The following is an 18,243-nucleotide window of genomic DNA, read 5'->3' on the forward strand; positions in this document are numbered from 1 at the left end:
TGCCCAGGAGCCTGCTTCCTGAGGACCCTCTGTTCCTTCGGCCCCTGAAGGGGCTCACATCTCCTCCAAGCTCAACACACCACCTACAACCCCCCGCTCACATGTCCATCCTCCCATTGGGCTGGGGCCCTGGAGTCCTCAGGCCAGGCCTCTCTGAGCAGGGACACCCCCAACTGACCGGCTTCCGGAAGGGCAGGAGAATCTGGCGACGTAGCACGTGGAAGAAGTTGCCAGGGGTGGAGCAGTTGACGACAACCCAGTTGCAATCATACAGCTGATTTATGTCAAAGTTGGCTTCCTTAAGGTCCTAGAGCAAAGAGGGAAAAGGCCAAAGGCCCAAAGGCTCTAAGCACCCTGCTGTGGGAGGCACTGAGGCAGACAGCTTCAGAAGGCCCCGGGTCCCAGCCTCAGGCACCTCAGCTCCCTCTGAAATGCACACAAAGGGGACAGTGACGGAGCTCAGCCAGACAGCTCTAAGCTCTGAATGGAATTCTCAGTCCAACATTTATCCCTGTCTCTGAAAACTACTGCCTGGCCTAGGACAGACACAGGGTTTAGCTAAAACCAGTTCAGACTTTCCTTAGAAACTGACTCCCAGTAATTTCCTCTCAGCTCTTGAAGTTTCACTAAAATCACCCCAGAGTTCTTTCCTCTAAAATGTTTGCCTGGGGAACTCCCTGGTGGTCCAGTGGTTAGGACTCAGCTGTCATTCCCGAGTGCACAGGTTCAATCCTCGTCCAGGGAACTAAGATCCTGAAAGCTGCAATAAGTAACTTCCCTGAATCAAAACACAGACAGTACTACTCCTAAAAGCTTCTGCTGCAGGAAGCAGCCTGGTGCTGTCTTCTATGCTCTGAAGAGGGCTCTCCAGGACACAAGCAGGCCTGGGCCCACCTGTGACTCCTGAGAGGGACAGCGCACCGGTACCTTCAGAGGCGCCCACAGACGCCCAGGTGGTGGCTGCTTACCGGCAGGACGTCTGGATCATCATTGCACATCTGCAGGAACCTCTCTGGCCTGGCGGAGGAATGTTCTGGGCCCTGGAACCAGACACACAAGTTACAAATCAGGAGCTTCCCCCATTCTGACAGCTGCATTCAGTACTTCTCTTCCTTAACCAACTTGCTCATTTCTGGTCTGAAAAACACCAAGGTATCTCTTTCCTGCCAATAGTTTAATTCCTTCTCCTGCCTACGGAGTGGAGGGGAAGTTTCCACATCAGGACAGGGCCCAGTACTCCTGGCTCCTCATGGCTTCCAAATCGGAGTGTTAAGAAAACCCCTCACAAGGCCTGGGGGAGGAGGGAGAGAGAGCACAGGGACCGCCTGAACCTGACAGGGCCCCAGCCACACCCCCACTTCTTATGCAGAACAGAGCAGGGCCTGCCTCTTGCCTCCAAGGGAGGTGGGGAACACCAGCAGAGCTTGCACCGTGCCAGTCTCGGGACCAGGGTCCCAGACAGGCCCTTCCTAGGTCTGCCAGGGAAGGGGTAAGGGGCTCACCATGCCCTCCATGCCGTGGGGCAGCAGCAGCACGATGCCGTTCTGCCGCACCCACTTGGCTTGTCCTGGGCAGATGAACTGGTCGATGATGCACTGGGCCGTGTTATGGAAGTCACCAAACTGGGCCTCCCAGAGGACCAGGGCGTTAGGACTGGCCATGGCAAAACCCAGCTCAAAGCCTGCAGAGCAGGAGGAAGGGAGGAGACCGGACAGCAGTCAGCTGGTGGGTGGGAAGGGGAGGTGGGGAGGAGGGGGTGAAAAGGGAAGAAGGGGTGGTCGGGGAAGCAGTGGGGAGAAGGTGGCTGGGGAGGAAAGGGAGGAGGGCCTTGCAGGCCCCAGTGCTCACCCAGGACCCCGTACTCGGACAGTGAGCTGTTGCACACGGTGTAGGGGGCCTGGTTGGGCCAGAGGTGGTTCATGGGGATGCAGGTTCTCTTGTCCACGTTCTGGTCATGCAGGACGTGGTGGCGATGGCTGTGGCAGAACAGCACAGATTAGCAAGCAGCAGCTGGCCCTGCACATGGCTCAGACTAGACCCCATGCACAGCCGCCGCTGGGGGCACAGAGCCTGGTTCTTAACAGAAGCATCTAATCAGAGCAGGAATAGGGTGCTTCTGGGCCTGAGACAAATGCGATCTAATGATGCTTCCTAGCAGTGATTTTCTTCTGGAAGACAAACACCACAGCCCTTCTTTCACGTCTCCTCCGCTCTGAAGGGCCCACAAGAACACCAAGGCCATTACCTAAAAGTGCCCCGCTCCACATCCTGGCCACTCAGCCGGATATGGATGCCCTCCTTCAGTAGGGAGCCAAAAGCCATGTATTCTGCCAGAGCCCAGTCCACAGTCCTGTTCTTCACCAGCTCCCCACGGGTCTTCAGGATCCGGCTCAGCCCTGCAGAGGCAGACAGTGTTCACCAGCCGCTCCGAACACCCTCTTAGGACAAGAGCTCCCTGTGGCCCCAGCTTCTGGGGTCCAGAGTTGCCACAAGAGTGGCGTCCAGACCAGGGAGGCTGTGACATCCCGGGCCTTCATCCACTGCTCTGCTGGCTGAGGACCATGACAGGGCAGGGGTGAGGCGACAGGGTTACCCTCATCCAACCACCCTTGCTCGGCCTTGAATGAGGCAGGAACCTGAGCCAGGTGAGGACCAGTCTCAGGCCAGAGGGGAGTCGGCACTACTTCTGAAGGCCCGGGTGGTGGCAGAGGGGGCGCAGGGCACCCTCACCTCCGTGAATGGTGAAATCTTCCACAGGCACGGAGCTGGCCACGTTCCCAATGTGTGTGAGAATGTCCTCCGTCAGGCCCGTGGAGGGGCAGGTCATGCTCCTCGGCTGCCCATCCAGAGTGAAGAAGCCTGGGACAGAAAGGGCAGGCTGACATAGGAACCGTGGACATGTGAAATGCTGCCGAGAGGTGGTAGAGATCTTCTTCCCTTGAGAGTGGCAGTCGGGGGTCCGACTCTGGGACCCAGGGGGTGTGTGCGGAAGGGGTTCACCGGCGGCATGCCTCGCTCACCAGGCCAGGGGGAGTCCAGCCAGTGCTTGATGTGCAAGATCTTTTCGTCCTTGGACCTGGTGAAGGCCTCCTCACAGATCTTGTCATACTTGGAGATCTCCTCCTAGAGGATTCGGCACAACGCAGCTGTCAGGGCCGCTTTGCACCGGGCATGCCGGGCACCCAGCCAGCACACACCGAGCCAGCACACACTGGCACTTCCCCGGTGCAGAGTCCCTCGGACCCCATGGACCCCCGGGTTCTCCTCCCAAACACGCATCACCTCTGGGAGATCTGTGGGAAGCCTAGTACAGTGCTTCCGTCCCAGTGGCTTCTTCTCCACTGCAGGCTGTGGGTCCTACTCACCTTCCCTCCAGTCTTCCTGATGAACTGGTCCAGTTCTCGGGCTCCAAGCACAGCCCCAGGAGGACTGAACCTGAGTGCCATCTTGGCACCTGCCCCTGATCCCAGCACCACCCTCATCCACAGGCCCCTGACTCTGCTTGCTCATGACCCACACCGCTTATCTCTCTCCATCACCCTGCATGGGCCTTCCCTCTCATGACCAGCCAGAGAGACCAGCACACAGCTGGGTCCCTCACCACCCTCTCACCCCCTCACCCCTCTGCACTGGGCTCCATATGCCTCAGAGGCCAAGGTGAAGTCCTCTCAGGTCCCACCTCCCTCATGTAACTAACTCCTCAGTAGCCTGGACCTTCCAGGTTATGTGCTGAAATACTGTAGTTGTAAATATTTCACACGTTCTCACTTGGATCCTAAGTGCTCTGCAGAATTGAGCACTGGCCCTGTGGCGGGTCTTCTCTATCCCTCCTTGGCTCCAGAAAGACCCACCAGGACAGAGCGAGGGACGCACCTCGTACTCAGGCTGGTTGACCACACCCTGCGACACCAGCAACTCTGCGTACTTCTGCAGCACAGGCTTCTGTTTGCGGATCTGCTTGTACATCAGCGGCTGGGTGAACATGGGCTCATCCATCTCGTTGTGGCCGTTGCGCCGGTAACACACCTGGGCACGCCGGGAGACCCCAGCATCAGGGCCCATGTTGGTCGGGACCCAGGACCTATGAGGACCTATCCCATTTCTCCTAGTTGACACCTCAGTTGACCTCTAGAAGCAGGGTCCTATCTCCCTCTCCTTCACACAGTAGAATTGCTTTGACTGTCCCCTGAGATGAAACAAGAGTGACCTGGGGCTATCTTGGGAAAGGACCCCAATTACCTTCTTGCCCAGGTTGGGTCACCCAAACCAAAGACATAGGAGCTCTTGGGAGGGGAAGGGAGGTGTACCCTGGCCCTAGGGAGCCCTAACCCCTCTCTCCAGGACACTAGCTAAGGTTACTCACCAAGTCCACCACCACATCCTTGTGGAAGGTGCTCCTCCACTCGGCTGCAACTTTGCACACATACATGACTGCCTCTGGGTCATCCGAGTTCACATGGAAGATAGGGGCATTCACCACTCGGGCCACATCAGTGGGGTAGGGCGAGGAGCGGGCCATGCGCGGGTCTGTGGTGAAGCCGATCTGCAAGGGACAGACAGCTTGGCCAGGGGGCTTGGGCACACTGATAAGCATGAGCAGGACAGAAGGAGGGTGGGCCAGGGCAAGCCTAACCCCAGGCCAATGGCATGGTGGGGACAGGGCTGGGGCGAGAGTGGATATGTCTGAGGGTGAGGGTGGGGCTAATGGCAGGCAGGGCAGAGCCGAAGGCCACCTGCTGGAGGTCACTTGGCTGCGTGTGGCCTACTCTTGAGACAGTCCCTAAAGGGCTATTTAAAAAAAAATTTTTTTTTTCCTGTTCTGGTAACAAAATTCATACATGTTGAACAGGGTTTGAAAGAGAGTATGAAAAATTAAAATCATCTATATTCTACTGGTTTTGGTGTAAATATCTTGATGCTTTCCTTTCTAGATAATTTTCTTTGCATGCATACACATGCCAATATAAATACAAAATTTCAGATCCTACTATTTCTATAATTTTGCGCTCTGTTCACTAATATGAGTATTTTTTCTTTGAAAAGAAAATTTAAAGGTCTCATCACTTAGCTACATTAAAACTTAATCATATATTTGTAATTTTATAATCTGCATTTAAAATTTATTTTTATGAACTACTTCAAACATCCAGAAAGTGTGATACTACATGGCCCTGAAAGTAGAGGACATAGTTTCCACACGTTGCTGGATGTATCCATATGTCCATAAACAATATATAGATAGCTTAGGTTTGTTGTTGCTGTTTAGTTGCTAGGTCATGTCCAACTCTATGCAACCCCCAGGGACAGTAGCCCGCTAGGCTCCTTTGTCCATGGAATTCTCCAGATAAGAATAACAAATGGATTGCCATTTCCTTCTCCAGGGGATCTTCCTGACCCAGGACTGTAACTCGAGTTTCTTGCATTGCAGGCGGATTCTTTACCACTGAGTCACCAGGGAAGCCCCTTCTTAGGCTTAGTGAAGTCGCTCAGTCGTGTCCGACTCTTTGCGACCCCATGGACTGTAGCCTACCAGGCTCCTCTGTCCATGGGATTTTCCAGGCAACAATACTGGAGTGGGTTGCCATTTCCTTCTCCAGGGGATCTTCCCCATCCAGGGATTGAAACCAGGTGTCCCACATTGTAGGCAGATGCTTTACTGTCTGAGCCACCAGGGAAGTGCTGATTATTAAAATTAAAAAGGCTTACTGGTATCATTTCAGGCTCACAAAAAAGTTGGAAGCTACAGAGAACTCCCAGATTCTTTATTCAGATTCAACAACGGTTCCCATTTTGCCCCTTTTATTACACAGGCTCTTTCCGTTACACACACGCACATTTTTTCTGAATCATTTTCAGGTAAGTTGTAGACCAAGACTGTCCCTAGTCCTTAAAACAAGGACATAGCCTTACCAGCCACAGTGCAGTTCTCAGTTCACTCAGTTTAATATTATAGAATATTGTTATAAGACCCCTCAGTATACACATTTCATCAACAGTCCTAATGATATCCAGCCTTTCCTGCCTCAGCCCAGTACTCAATCCAGCACTTCACTGTGCATTAGTTACCACCTCTCTGTGGTCGCCCTTAATCTGGAAGGCTCCTTACTGTTTTTGGTTTTCGTAACATTAACATTTTGGAAGAGTATTTCCATGTCTTTTAAACTATAGAGATATACATCCTATGTACCTTACATATGGTAGCATACTCTATATGCTGTACAGATTCTTTTCAACTTGCTTCCTGTTCAAATTTATATTCATGGTTCATCCAGGTTGAAACATGGACCTCTACTTTCCTAGCAGAGCTTGGTGAAATCTAAGTACTAAATAGTACCACAGTTCATTTATCTGTTTTCCTGTCTGTGGATGTTATTTCCAACTTATTATTAATACACTGTTACTGTACACATTTCTACACTGGTTTTCTCCAGCAAACACTTGAGTTATCTGCAGTCCTCCTAGGAAGGGAAAACTAAGCCACAGGGTCTGAGCTCTACACTTGAATACCCCCAAGCGCTCTCCAAAGTGGCTGGGCCATACACCCTTCCCCAGCAGCAAGGATGCCTTGCATTTTTACTCACCATACTGTGACTGTTTCACCAGGATATTAAATATTTTAATGATTATATAATACTGTTTCCTCCAGTTTTGCCAAAATTTATACAAAGACTTGTTGGTTTTAATAAACATTCTTATACAAAAATAGTTTGCATCTGATGGCTTCCTTAGGAGAAAAATGTAGAAGGGGAAATCCTAGGTGTGTTCTTAGAGAAACGAGAGCCTCAGCCAAGCAGGCCTCTCTTTTCCTGCTACAGATCTTAACTGACCTCACATCATGACAGATGGTACCAAAACCAGCAGAAAGACTGAAAAAAACATTAGTAAAACTGTAGGTTTTTACAGAAGTCTGAGAGTTCTTTATGATGAATTGCTTTTACATAAACTCCTTTATCACACTGACTAAAGAAAAGATTAGAACTAGTCAGACACTGATGAGAACATTAAAAAATGATGTACCAGCGAGAATTCTGATGAACACTTACAGAGACCATGCACAATCCCATGGTCTATCTGGGACCCCCAAAAGGGAGATGTGGGCAAGCACCAGGTAAGATAGGAATCATAACATGCACGTTACAGCTAGAACCTCACAGAAAGTGAACTGCTTCGAAGTTTTGAGGTCTTCTTCCAATTCCTTTGAATGATCTTTGCTGTACTATTTCCAGACTGAAGACCATGCTGCTGGCAACTCAGCTCCTACCCAACAAGCACTAAAGACTATCTGTGCTTGGTCATCTGTATAAAACACCGTTCAGTGACACATTGTTTTTTAGACCTTTCTCTTTCTTTGGCGTTTTTCTAATAATGTTTTTTAAAAGAAGCAATTCAAATATCAACTCTCAAGCAAGCTATTCAACTCTCTGCTCAATTTTCTCCTGTGTAAAATGGAAATGATAGTACCTACCACATGGGTAAGACAGGGATCATGCTTTAAGTTACAGGATGTGAAGTCACTAATTTAGTCTGGCACACAGGAGGCACTCAATAAGCAGTAGCTGTTATATTGTATGTTACATTCATCCTTAATGCTCCTTATCTTGTTTGTGTTTGATATTGTACATTTTAAGTTCTTGGGCATTCACTATGTACTGACTACCACATTTACTTACATGTTTAAATTTTTCCTTCTTCCTTTCTCTTTCTTGCTGGGACAGTTGCAACTGTTTGTCTTCCTCTAACTCATTCCACATGTATCAACAAACCATCTTCATAAATCAAACTGTCTCGCCACTTCTTGGGTTCGGTCCTCTGAGGGCCTCTCAACACAACTGGAGTAAGACCCTGTTTCTTGGGGGCCATGCAGAAGCAGCTGATGGCTGCTTTCTCTCAAAAAAACCTTCAAACCTTAGATGTGACAGCTTCATTACCTCCCTTGGACAGAGGGGACCCTTCCCTGACTTGCTCTGCTGCCCCCTAACATTTGCCTACTTGACCTTGCATTTCCACCTAAAGGTCAAATCCTCAGAGAAACATCTGCAGGCTAACCCAATACCTGGAAGGCCCCCTGCTCCCCTCACCCAGAACTATAAGCTCTATAATGACAGGCAATGTGCCCTTTCTCTGCTTGTTACCTGACACAGCACCAGTACTTAAAGGAACTCAAATATTTATTATATGAAAGCTCACACAAGTTGGTGAGATGAACTCTCGGATGCACGGCACAGGAAATAACAGATATAACCATGCTAAATGTTTTAGAGTTGGGCAGAGATATTTACTTATAAGAATGTTCAACAAGCGTTATTTGAAACTGAAAAATGAGAATCTTAGTTAAAAGTCTAACAACACAGCAATATGTTTTACGAAACAACCTATAATGTATATTGTCATCAAAATTAATATTTTAAGAATATATAATGACATGAGAAAACACTGTGGTAAATAAGAAGTGGATGTAAAACTGTGTATGTAGAACCCCAGTTTTTTAAGAAAGAAAAGCCATCTATGCTTGTGAGTCTAGTAGAAAATATACTAAAATAATATCACGCTCTTAAAACAGCATAGTTAAAACCCCTCTACTTTAAAGAAAGTATCCTGTTTGTCCAAGTTTATTAATCAGAAAACAACAAATGTACTAAATGATAAGAACATGTCCCTGTAAGTAAGACTGATGTGAACATAGAAGCCTCAGGACAAAGTCTGATTGCTGATGTGGCCTCCTTAGCCTTCTCTGCTGCAAAGACCCCAGAGCCACCCAGGTTACCTGGTTGTTGACGACCACGTGGACAGTGCCATGAGTCGTGTAGGACGGCAGGTCACTCAGGTGGAAGGTCTCGTAAACGATGCCCTGGCCAGCAAATGCGGCGTCCCCATGCAGAAGGATGGACATGACCTACAGACAGGCAAAGGAGAACCCTGATCTGACGCGGTCCTGGCCACCGTGTCCACAGGGCACGCGGGAGAGTGTATCATGACCCACTTTTCAAACAATGATGTAGTGTTTATTTATTTTTGGCTGTGCTGGGTCGTTGCTGTTGTGTGCACTCCTCTCTAGCTGCAGAGAGTGGGAGTTACTTCCTGGTTGTGGTGCATGGGCTTCTCACTGCGGTGGCTTCTCTTGTTGCAAAGCACGGATTCTATGGCCCAAGGGCTCAGCGGTCGCGGCTCCTGGGCTCTAGAGCACAGGCTCGGTAGCTGCGGCACACAGGCTTAGATGTTCTGTGGCATGTGCGATATTCCTGGCCCAGGGACCAAACCCGTGTCTCCTGCACTGCAAGTGGGTTCTTTACCTGTGAGCCACCAGGGGAGCCCCAAAATGATGTATTCTGAGATCATTTCACACTTAGGAAGAAAGTGGCAGGAAAGCACAGACCCCCCAGGCCCCTCCCAGCCTCTCCCCTGTGATGTGCTCCAGGTGGTGTGTTCCATGTCCGCACACCTGCCACCCCCCACCACCATCTGCTGCAAAGCCAGTGCCCACTGCCCTGAACCCACCACGCAGGACCCTTTCATAAAGAAAGCAATGCTGGCCCAGAGCCCATCCTCCCCAGATCCCATGCAGACGCACTCTCAGGGCCTCGCCTCTTCGGCTTCTCTGACCCGGAGCAGCCCCTTGTCTCTCCTGTCTCCACATTCTGGACAGGCCTTGGGCTCCAACGGTCCTTCGTGGACAGACTCAGGAATGGTGCATGCCATACCTTGGACACCCGAGGTGGCCTGCCCCATGTGAATGCAGACAGGTAGTTGTCCAGGTTTCTCCCTTTAAACTCACCATTTCTCCTCGGTAAGGAGCACAGTGAGGAGAACCTTTACATCCTGCTCCTCACCACACCCCCACCTACCCAGCAGCCTCCGTGGCACCTCCTGGATGCTACCAGGTGTCACCCCTACCTTTATGCACTCGTGTTACGTAACAGCGTTCTCTCCTCGACTTTAATTTGTATTAACATGTGCTCACGGATTCCTGTTGTATTCAATGGGCTGTAACTGACTAATATCAGTAGTAACTTTGACACTCACATCGTCCCGGGAAGAACTTGGTGTGGGATCCCCATGCCGTCTGAACAGGCCCCGGGGTTCATGGTGTGTGTGTGTGTTGGGGGGGCCCTCCCTGCTTTCTGGCACAAGAGCTCTCAGCCTCCTGCCTAGCCCTGGAATTGGACATTTCTCTAAGGAGCCTAGTTCCTTCAGTGGAGGATCGCCTTTAAAACTATTTGTGTGCTCATCACTACTAGAACACATCATCACTTCTAGGCTTTCAGCCCAGAGCCAAAAAACGGATACCAAGTTCACGTACAGAGATTTCTCAATTTATACACTGCACAACTACCACACCTCCAGTTCCAATCCTTTTTCTGTGCCTCCCTCCTTCCACATTTATAAACACCTCCTGCACTGTCAGACACCATTCCCACTGTCCTCAACACATTACCTGCTGGCTTGCTACCCCCATGACCCTGCCACCCCATTCGTTGACGCCCTCTTGCCGTGTGTACTCAGCTCCTCTCACCTCCCTGGTCCTCACGCTAGGAAGGGAAGGTCCATGTGCTCTTCAGAGACAAAATCTAGATTCTTTTTATAGCAGACCCCATGTGTCCTGCCATGGTAGATGCAGGAGCGCTCTCTAGGACAGGTAGAAACAGACACAAGCATTGGGTTTGTACAGGGAACTCCTCAGAGCAGGGAAGCTTTGCCAGGTCCCGAACAACCGGGGGACCCAGCGCCTCTCCCTGATCACCAGGATGCAAGTTTCCTCTCCGCAGAGCCTTCTCTATACAACCTCAGCCTCCTGCCCTTGGGCACTTCAGGCTAGCCTCCCCTCCCCTCTCGCTATTTCTCCTGATCGTCTGGTGAAGCTGTACTGGGCCACTCGCCAGGCTACCTGCCGTCCCTGCAGTCTCCAGTGTGCACCAGCTGCTGCAATCATACTCCTACCTACTCCTGGCAGGAGCAGGTTTCTGCCTGCAGCACTGGGGAGCTGTTTTCCCACATGAACGTCCCAAGGGCCAACCCTGAGCCAAGCTGGGTCAGGCTCAATCTTGCACCAGGTTACAGAACAACCTTGGCCACATTTATAGAAATTACATATTTTTTTTTCTGAAACACTGAAGGTTATGTAACAAATAATCCAGCTTCCTGGATTCTGGGTTTAACAGAAATCAGATAATTGCCTAGAGGTTTGGGATGAGTAGCAAGCATGGCAAGTGTGGAGGACTGGTGGGGTCTGACCCATCCACTAAGCAGGGCAAGGGTGGGCTCAGAGAGAGGGATAAGGCTGGGGGGTCTGTGGGCACAGGCCATTCACACTGGGCAGGGCACACCTGTGGACCGGGCACTCCCTCAGACAAGCGCCTGGCGACCACATGGGGCTAACCAGACTCCTCTGGCCTCACAGGATTGATTGCTGTGATCATCTGAAGCATGTTAGGTATGCTCCATTGCTTTTCCCTAGTTATTTCATTACTTTTCAGGGTGTTTCCAGCATTCTGAGCAAGCGATGCCTGAATGGCTGTGTGTCTATAATTTATGAATGTGAATATCACATAATGTTTTCTGCAGTCTTGTTCCCCTCCCTGGCCACAAATGCCTGGGTGAGTGTGCTAGCCACGGACAGCAGAAATGCTGGAGGTAGCAGTCACTGATGCTGCTCTCCTCCCCATCCCTCCCCTGCCACAGTGTCACTGGTGGCCTCGGGGGCTGCACAGGAAGCCACTTTCTGCCTGTTTGGAGTTTCTGTGGCACCGTCCAGGCTCCCAAGCCCAGGGAAGTAACTCTCATGTCCTAACATCCTCCCCATGGGCTATACTCTTTCTCTGTGGTGCAGGAACCACTTCCTATTCCCAATGCCACCTCCAGCTGGGACCCCATTACTCTCAAACCATCCAAATATAGTATGAATAGAGTCTTGAATTAAAGAACCTAGTAAACTAACAATTGGCTCCACCTCTCAAAAATCTGAGGTTCACCAGGGCATCGTTCAGCCAGGCTGCCTCCCACCTACTTCATTCTTGTGCGGCCTGTAGCACCTCCCCCACCCGCTGCCATCTTTGTCCATCTTTCATCTCCAGGGAACATTCTTTTCTTCCCATCTACCTAAGTCCTGCTGTTTCTTTAATTAAAGACAACTGTCTGCTCTATCAATGAGAAGATTCGACTGCCTTTCATTCCACTTCCTTCCATACCCATGTATCCCTCTTCTGAATTTCTTTACCAGTTAACCTGCAGCTTTATGTCGCAATGTGTATGTTCTATTAGCTTTCTCACATGTGACCCTGTTTCTAGGAAGAAGAGATGCTTGAGAGCATGGTGGTGATGCTGACTTCAAACATGCCCCAGAATGCTCACACGGACACTACAAAAAGTTGATTTTCCTGATTGCTTGGCTTTGAGGTTGTCATTAGAAAGAACTATATAATTTGTAAAAGACAGAATTACACTTTGAGATCAAACAAGGACAGTTACAATCCACTGAGGATTTCTATATACCAGCAGGCTGGCTAATCAACATTAAGCATTCACCATCACATATCTGGAAAATGCTGATACTAGGGCCATCCAGACCTCGAGCTGTTCTCCACCTCTGTACTAGGACAATCCAGACCTGGAGCTGTTCTCCATCTCTAAATGGTGCCACCCTAATATTCACTGGGCCATCTCTTCTCCTGTCTGTCAGCTTCACAATTCCTCCTTTAGGCTCACCCACACCTCTTCCTTAAGACCCTGTCCTCTTGTTCAATGACAAAACCTCTTTGACCATCATGATTATCTTGCAAGACTAGCTTCTCCACAGCTGTGGTAATGAAAGCAAACTACTCCCCACCTAGCCCTGGTGGTCACAACTTGGGAGGAAGCGTTATCTGTAACTGGGACTGGTTTACTATTGCTACTCTTTGGAATTCCACTCAGAACATTTTGTTCAATTCCGGAAATGTGAGGTCTGGGGTGTGCCTGTGGCTGTGAGCCTGTCCTGGACTGTCTGGACTCAGGACTGCCCCCGGCCAGCCCACATGGTCTCACCTTCTTCCCCTCAGTGTCCCCGCAGTAAAACTGCTCAGCTTTGGTCTTGCCCATCACCACGGGATCAGCAGCCTCCAGGTGGGAAGGGTTCGCCACCAGCGACAAGGTGATATTCCTGTCGGTCACACGGTTGATCCGCCGGTGATACATGCCCAGGTGGTACTTCACATCTCCAGAACCCTGCCGGCACAAACGGTGAGGCTTTTACCTAGGCAGGGAGATGCTTACTCTCTGTGACAGCCCTGTCCTGTATTATTTCTACACCCAGAACTCTCATTCCTAGAAGGACGGAAAGGCTTTTTCCAGAATGGTTCCACCCAGGGTATAAGGAGGAGATCCCTCAACTAGAGGGCCACATCCCCACCCACGGTGGGGAGAACTGTGGGGGCTGCCAGGCCTCTCATCTCTCTTTTCTCTGGGAGGTCAGCCAGTTCCTTTTTTTGTGAGTGGTATAGAGGATCCCAGACCCCATAAGTCCTTCTAGAGAAATAAATGAAGCCAGGGTCTGGCGTGGGTTGGAGCTATGCTAGTTTCTAAAAGAAATCAGGTGTCTTACCTCATCAGCTGCCTCCAGCTTTGAGTCGAACTGACAGAAAATCTGCTCCAGCTCCTTCCTGATGACGTTCGCAAGCACATTCAGTCTCCCCCTGGACACATGGGAGTGAGCAGGGTCTGAGCTGGGCCCTGGGCAGCAGACAATGCTGTTTTATCCCCTTTCTCCCCTGAGGGACAGGTAGTGCCTCAGTCCGCAGCCCAAGAGGAGCTGAGACCAGAACTGATGGGGGACACTCGGCCTCTGCTTGCCTGGCATCCAAGGCCATGACGAGGTAGGAGGAAGAAAAGCAGAAATCAGAGAATGCTGCCAGCCTGCAGTGAATGCTCCATCCTTAGCCTCCTCTGCCTCAAGCTGAGCTCTCTGCTTCGTGTACCAAGCCACCTTCCCTCTAGGTTAACCTCCCTCACCTGTGATCCCACACGGTCACGAGGCCAAGATGTCTGTCTACGACCACATGTGGCCTCGAGTGTGACAGTGACCACCCAGTGAGGGGTTGCTGTGACGATGGTCACTGGGGGCAGGGATTAGGGTTACTGTATACCAGGCTTGCCCAGTGCCCTGCCCCTGTGCTCCGGACGCTCACAGGGTGGCCAGGTACCTGTGTGGCATTCCCATGATCACGTAGTCCACTCCGTTCTCACTGGACTTGTCAATGATGGTCTTGAGGGCAGGAATCAGTACCTCGCAGCCTTCCAGACCAAAGCGCTTCTCAGATGACCACTTCCGCTGCAGGAACTCCTCAAACCTGGACAGAAACTAAGCCACCCTGAAGAGGCGTGTCAGCAGGGACAACCTTGCTCTCCCAGAGCTGTGGCCACGCCCCAAACCCACTCAACCCCGTCAACAGACTGTACCACACAGAGGGGGCCAGTGCAGCCCTGTACCTGGTAGAGCGCACGAGTCGGGCCAGCAGGGTCCGCTTCTCCTCGTTGGTGAACTGCATGACCCCGGGTGTCTCAAATTTCTGCCGGATCCACTGGCACTGCTCCAGGTCATTGATGAACATGAATTCTACCCCAATGTGCTGGCAGTAGGCCATCTGTATTTAATGCACACACACACAAACACACAGTCAAGGGGATGTTCACCCCGGTATGTTGACTGCCCACTTAGCCAGAAGGCTGGGAGGAACAGGTGGCCTCCACTTCAGATGCAACAGAGCTAGCTGTGACCTGGGGTACCAGGCCTGGCCCCGCGACCTCCTTTCACTCTGAACTTGGCCATGAAATGCTTCCTCCACGTAGCATGGAGCCTAGTGGGCAGGGAGGGAGAGTGAGAACCCCTGGGTCAAGGTATTCTTTCATGGTGGGAGGACAGAATCACCAGCCTGGGGACAAGGAAGCTGCTGGGCAAGGCAGCTTCTCTGACCTCAAGGTCAGACTGTGCCCAGCACTGTGAGAAAAAAAGGCCCTGTGCTGGTGGATATCATAGCTCAAAGGCCACTTAACTGTAGCGGGCTTCCAAATTCTACATTCTTCTTTGAACAATTGACTCCGCTTGGGGATATCAGGTTCTACAGAAGCATGACTGCACATATACAAAAAGAAGGGTCCTGAACAGAGCAGGCACTTCGTGACACCACTCACGTGTCACAGCTGGGAAGGAGGCTGTGTGTCCTGTTGAAAGCCTAGGGTGACCTGGGCAGTATGCATGCCAGGAAATCAGAGTGAGAGAAAACAGCAAAGGCCGGGAGAACCGAGTGTCAGAGAGGCAGCCCTCTGGGAGTCCGTCATGGCGACTGTGCTGAGCAGCCTCTGGCAGGGTACTGGGCTGAACTGGGGGCCCTCTCTCGTCTCTCCTGACACTGACCAGACAGAGGCTCCTGCTGGGGAGCCATCTGGAGGGGCCCACACAGCCTTCCTCAGCCAAGTGATCAGCACTTCTCTCCTCTCATCACCTGCTGGCTGTCCTGGGGTCAGAACGAGGGGCCAACAGCAAACCCTAGTCAGTGCTGGAATTAAAGAAGATATGCCCTGGTGTGCCACTCAATCTTAATTAATTAATATTTTGGCCATGCCACACAGCTTGTGGTATCTCAGTTCTCCAACCAGGGATCAAACCCTGGCCACGGCAGTGGCAGTGCTGAAGCCTAACCACTAAGCCACCAGGAAACTCCCAACAGTGAGTTTTAGGCCCACAAATGCCCTTACATGCCTTTGCAGCAGCCATGCCGACCAAGCATGCTGGGTTCTGCTTGGTGGTTCTGTCTGTGACCCTCTTTGGTTTTCACAACTAACACGGAAACTGGCTGGCACGGTGTAGGGCAAAGTTGGGCCTGGGATCCCACCAGGGGGCCCAGACCTGGCATCAGGCCCCTGCTCTCTTACTCCCGCCTCCAGAGCAGGGCTGAGCACCTCTGCACATTAGCTCTGTGATAATGAAACAAAGGGACATTTGCCTGGACTCAAATAAAGGCCAACCACAACACTCTCCCTATCACCCTAGCCAAGAGATGAAAAGAGGAAATGGAGCTGGGAAAGACCTTGATGTTTAAGGTATTTTCACTAACCCCAAACCCTATTTCCCTGATGATTCTTCACATGATAAACTGGGAACTGCTAAACTGGATGTACAAAAAGCCAAGGGATAGGGTGTGAGGGCCTGCCTACCCTGACTTCAGAGCCAGGGAGGGTCACCACTTCCACCTGAGCTGTACAGCATCCTGATCTACTGAGCTGCAGAAGATGGTGTATTTCTGCACAAACACACTTGAGAAAACACAGCCCAGACACAAAGTTTGTAAACGTGAACCTGGAACCTTCCTCCATGAGCTTAAAATGGATGAGTCTTCCTTGGGACTCAAGTTGAGTTGCAAGCCTAGTAAAGAGGAAAGAAAAGGGTGCAAGGAGAGGGGAGGGGAGGGGAAGAGGGAGAAGGAAGGGAAAGGCAGAGGGAATGGGGGCTCCCTCCTCATCTTTACACACCTAGGCAGGAGAACCCCGCCCATGCTCCTTATGCTTGACTTACGCCTGATGGGGCAATATTTCCATTACTGAACAATTAAAAGCTCAAAGGAACTATTAGGTCAAAACCAGTACGTTTCCATCATTACCAGCATGAATTCAGCTATTAACTTGGAACACATAGTTACTGGGCTCCTGGATCATGTTTTGTCTTTCTTGTATTGGCTCAGTCCCCAGAAGGGAAGGGCAGGGAGTTTTAGGTCCGGACTCTTAGATTCTCTACGTTAGGAAGAGAAGAAATGGCGCTTGTTCAAAATTTTCAAAGAGCTACAAGTTGACTATTATGTCACAGGACCAAGAGCACACTAAGTTCTGTCAGGTCACATAGCAGCCTAGTGTACGCATGTTATCACGTGTACACATACCTAACGCAGCATCGTCAGGTAACTTTACACAGTATCTGTAAACCGTGAGAATGGGTATTCCATGCTAGGACAGGTTGGAATGGGAGGCTCTCTTGGAAGAGCCCTGGATGTGGGGCCCTCTGGGGACAGGGGCGCTATGGCTGAGAACCCTGGAGTACAGGCCCAACTGTCCCACAAGAGCCCAACTCCTGGGCTCTGGCACTGACTGAAATGAGAGCCGCACAGGGCTCTCTACCCCTTTCAAATGCTGGGATCAGGACAAATGGGGACTCAAGTAGTCACCTGCAAACACAGTTATGTATCCTAATCTCTAGGAGATTTGTAAAAATGCATATTTCCAGGCTCCAAAACTGGAACTGACTCAGTTGGTTGTGGGTGGGCCACGGCTTTCCCCAGGTGTTCCTATTCAAGCAGGTTTGCAGAAAGCAGTCTTTGTTTACCTAATGCTTTAGGACATATATATTTTTTAATCTTAGAAGCAAATTCTGCCTTTTTTTTTATGGTTGATTGTAAAAATACAAAAACACGGATTTTCATCAATAAAATAGCCAAAAGAAAAAGTTTCTTCCCTTACATTAAAAAAATATATAGGATCAAGGGAAAGAAAACCACCTAGTCCGGAGGCTTCCGTAAGTTTTCTCAAGTTCCCTGGAGCTTTCGGGAAACAGCCCAGCTTTCTCACCTCCAGGCGTCGGATGATCTCCCGCAGAGGAAGAGCTGACTCCTGCCCCCCAATGAATGTGGTGGTGGGCAGGTGGAAGACCTTGTCCAGGTCAGACTCGTCCAGACCGTAGAATCCTGTCAGGGGGAGGAGAGAGGGGCACAACCACACGGGGGCCACAGTTTAGGAAAAGGGGAAGGGACTCCCCAGAGGAGAGAAAAGAGAATAGAAAAATCATAAAACCTCTGTTATATGTGAAAATAAATACTATCTTATAGCCAGAGACATGAACTTTAGCAACAAACCAAGCTGAGTATATTACTGGCATCATAGGAAAATGAGAATAAAATTCATATTACACATATATTAGTCCAGTGCACCAATTACTCATAATTTAGAAAAAAATGTATTTCAAGGTCCCAAAGACACAAAGCAGTTTAGGTTTGAAAAGGCATTAGGTAAGTCAATCAGAAAGCAAATGAAAAATAGTTAAGGAGAAAATTCAAGTAGAAAATGAGGAACTGGATTAGAACTAGGTCACCTATGTCTTAATGGCAACAACTTTTGTTGGTGGTGAGTGACAGGAAGCTAGGAGACTGAGAAGTGAGGGACAGCCAAGGGGCCTGCAGGGAGAGCTGCCGGGCAGCAGGGCAGAGGCTCCCACAGCCATCTGATGAAGGA

At 50.4% G+C, this 18,243-nt stretch overlaps 1 protein-coding gene across 2 annotated transcripts in view; it reads right to left on the minus strand.

The window, feature by feature from the left end:
* OGDH (oxoglutarate dehydrogenase) overlaps positions 1-18,243 on the minus strand; it is a 66,482-nt gene that overhangs the window by 5,255 nt on the left and 42,984 nt on the right. For both annotated transcript variants that reach the window (XM_068973003.1, XM_068973002.1), the window contains 15 exons: positions 17,584-17,699; positions 14,458-14,612; positions 14,172-14,318; positions 13,574-13,664; positions 13,018-13,197; positions 8,765-8,893; positions 4,364-4,543; positions 3,874-4,026; positions 3,021-3,123; positions 2,731-2,859; positions 2,246-2,396; positions 1,849-1,976; positions 1,503-1,681; positions 969-1,040; positions 179-307 (listed from right to left, as the gene is read on the minus strand). In XM_068973003.1, coding sequence (XP_068829104.1) covers positions 179-307; positions 969-1,040; positions 1,503-1,681; positions 1,849-1,976; positions 2,246-2,396; positions 2,731-2,859; positions 3,021-3,123; positions 3,874-4,026; positions 4,364-4,543; positions 8,765-8,893; positions 13,018-13,197; positions 13,574-13,664; positions 14,172-14,318; positions 14,458-14,612; positions 17,584-17,699 — 2,042 coding nt within the window. The remainder of the gene's footprint in view (positions 1-178; positions 308-968; positions 1,041-1,502; positions 1,682-1,848; positions 1,977-2,245; positions 2,397-2,730; positions 2,860-3,020; positions 3,124-3,873; positions 4,027-4,363; positions 4,544-8,764; positions 8,894-13,017; positions 13,198-13,573; positions 13,665-14,171; positions 14,319-14,457; positions 14,613-17,583; positions 17,700-18,243) is intronic.

Source organism: Capricornis sumatraensis, chromosome 5 (genome assembly GCF_032405125.1).
Source record: "Capricornis sumatraensis isolate serow.1 chromosome 5, serow.2, whole genome shotgun sequence".
NCBI lineage: Eukaryota > Metazoa > Chordata > Mammalia > Artiodactyla > Bovidae > Capricornis > Capricornis sumatraensis.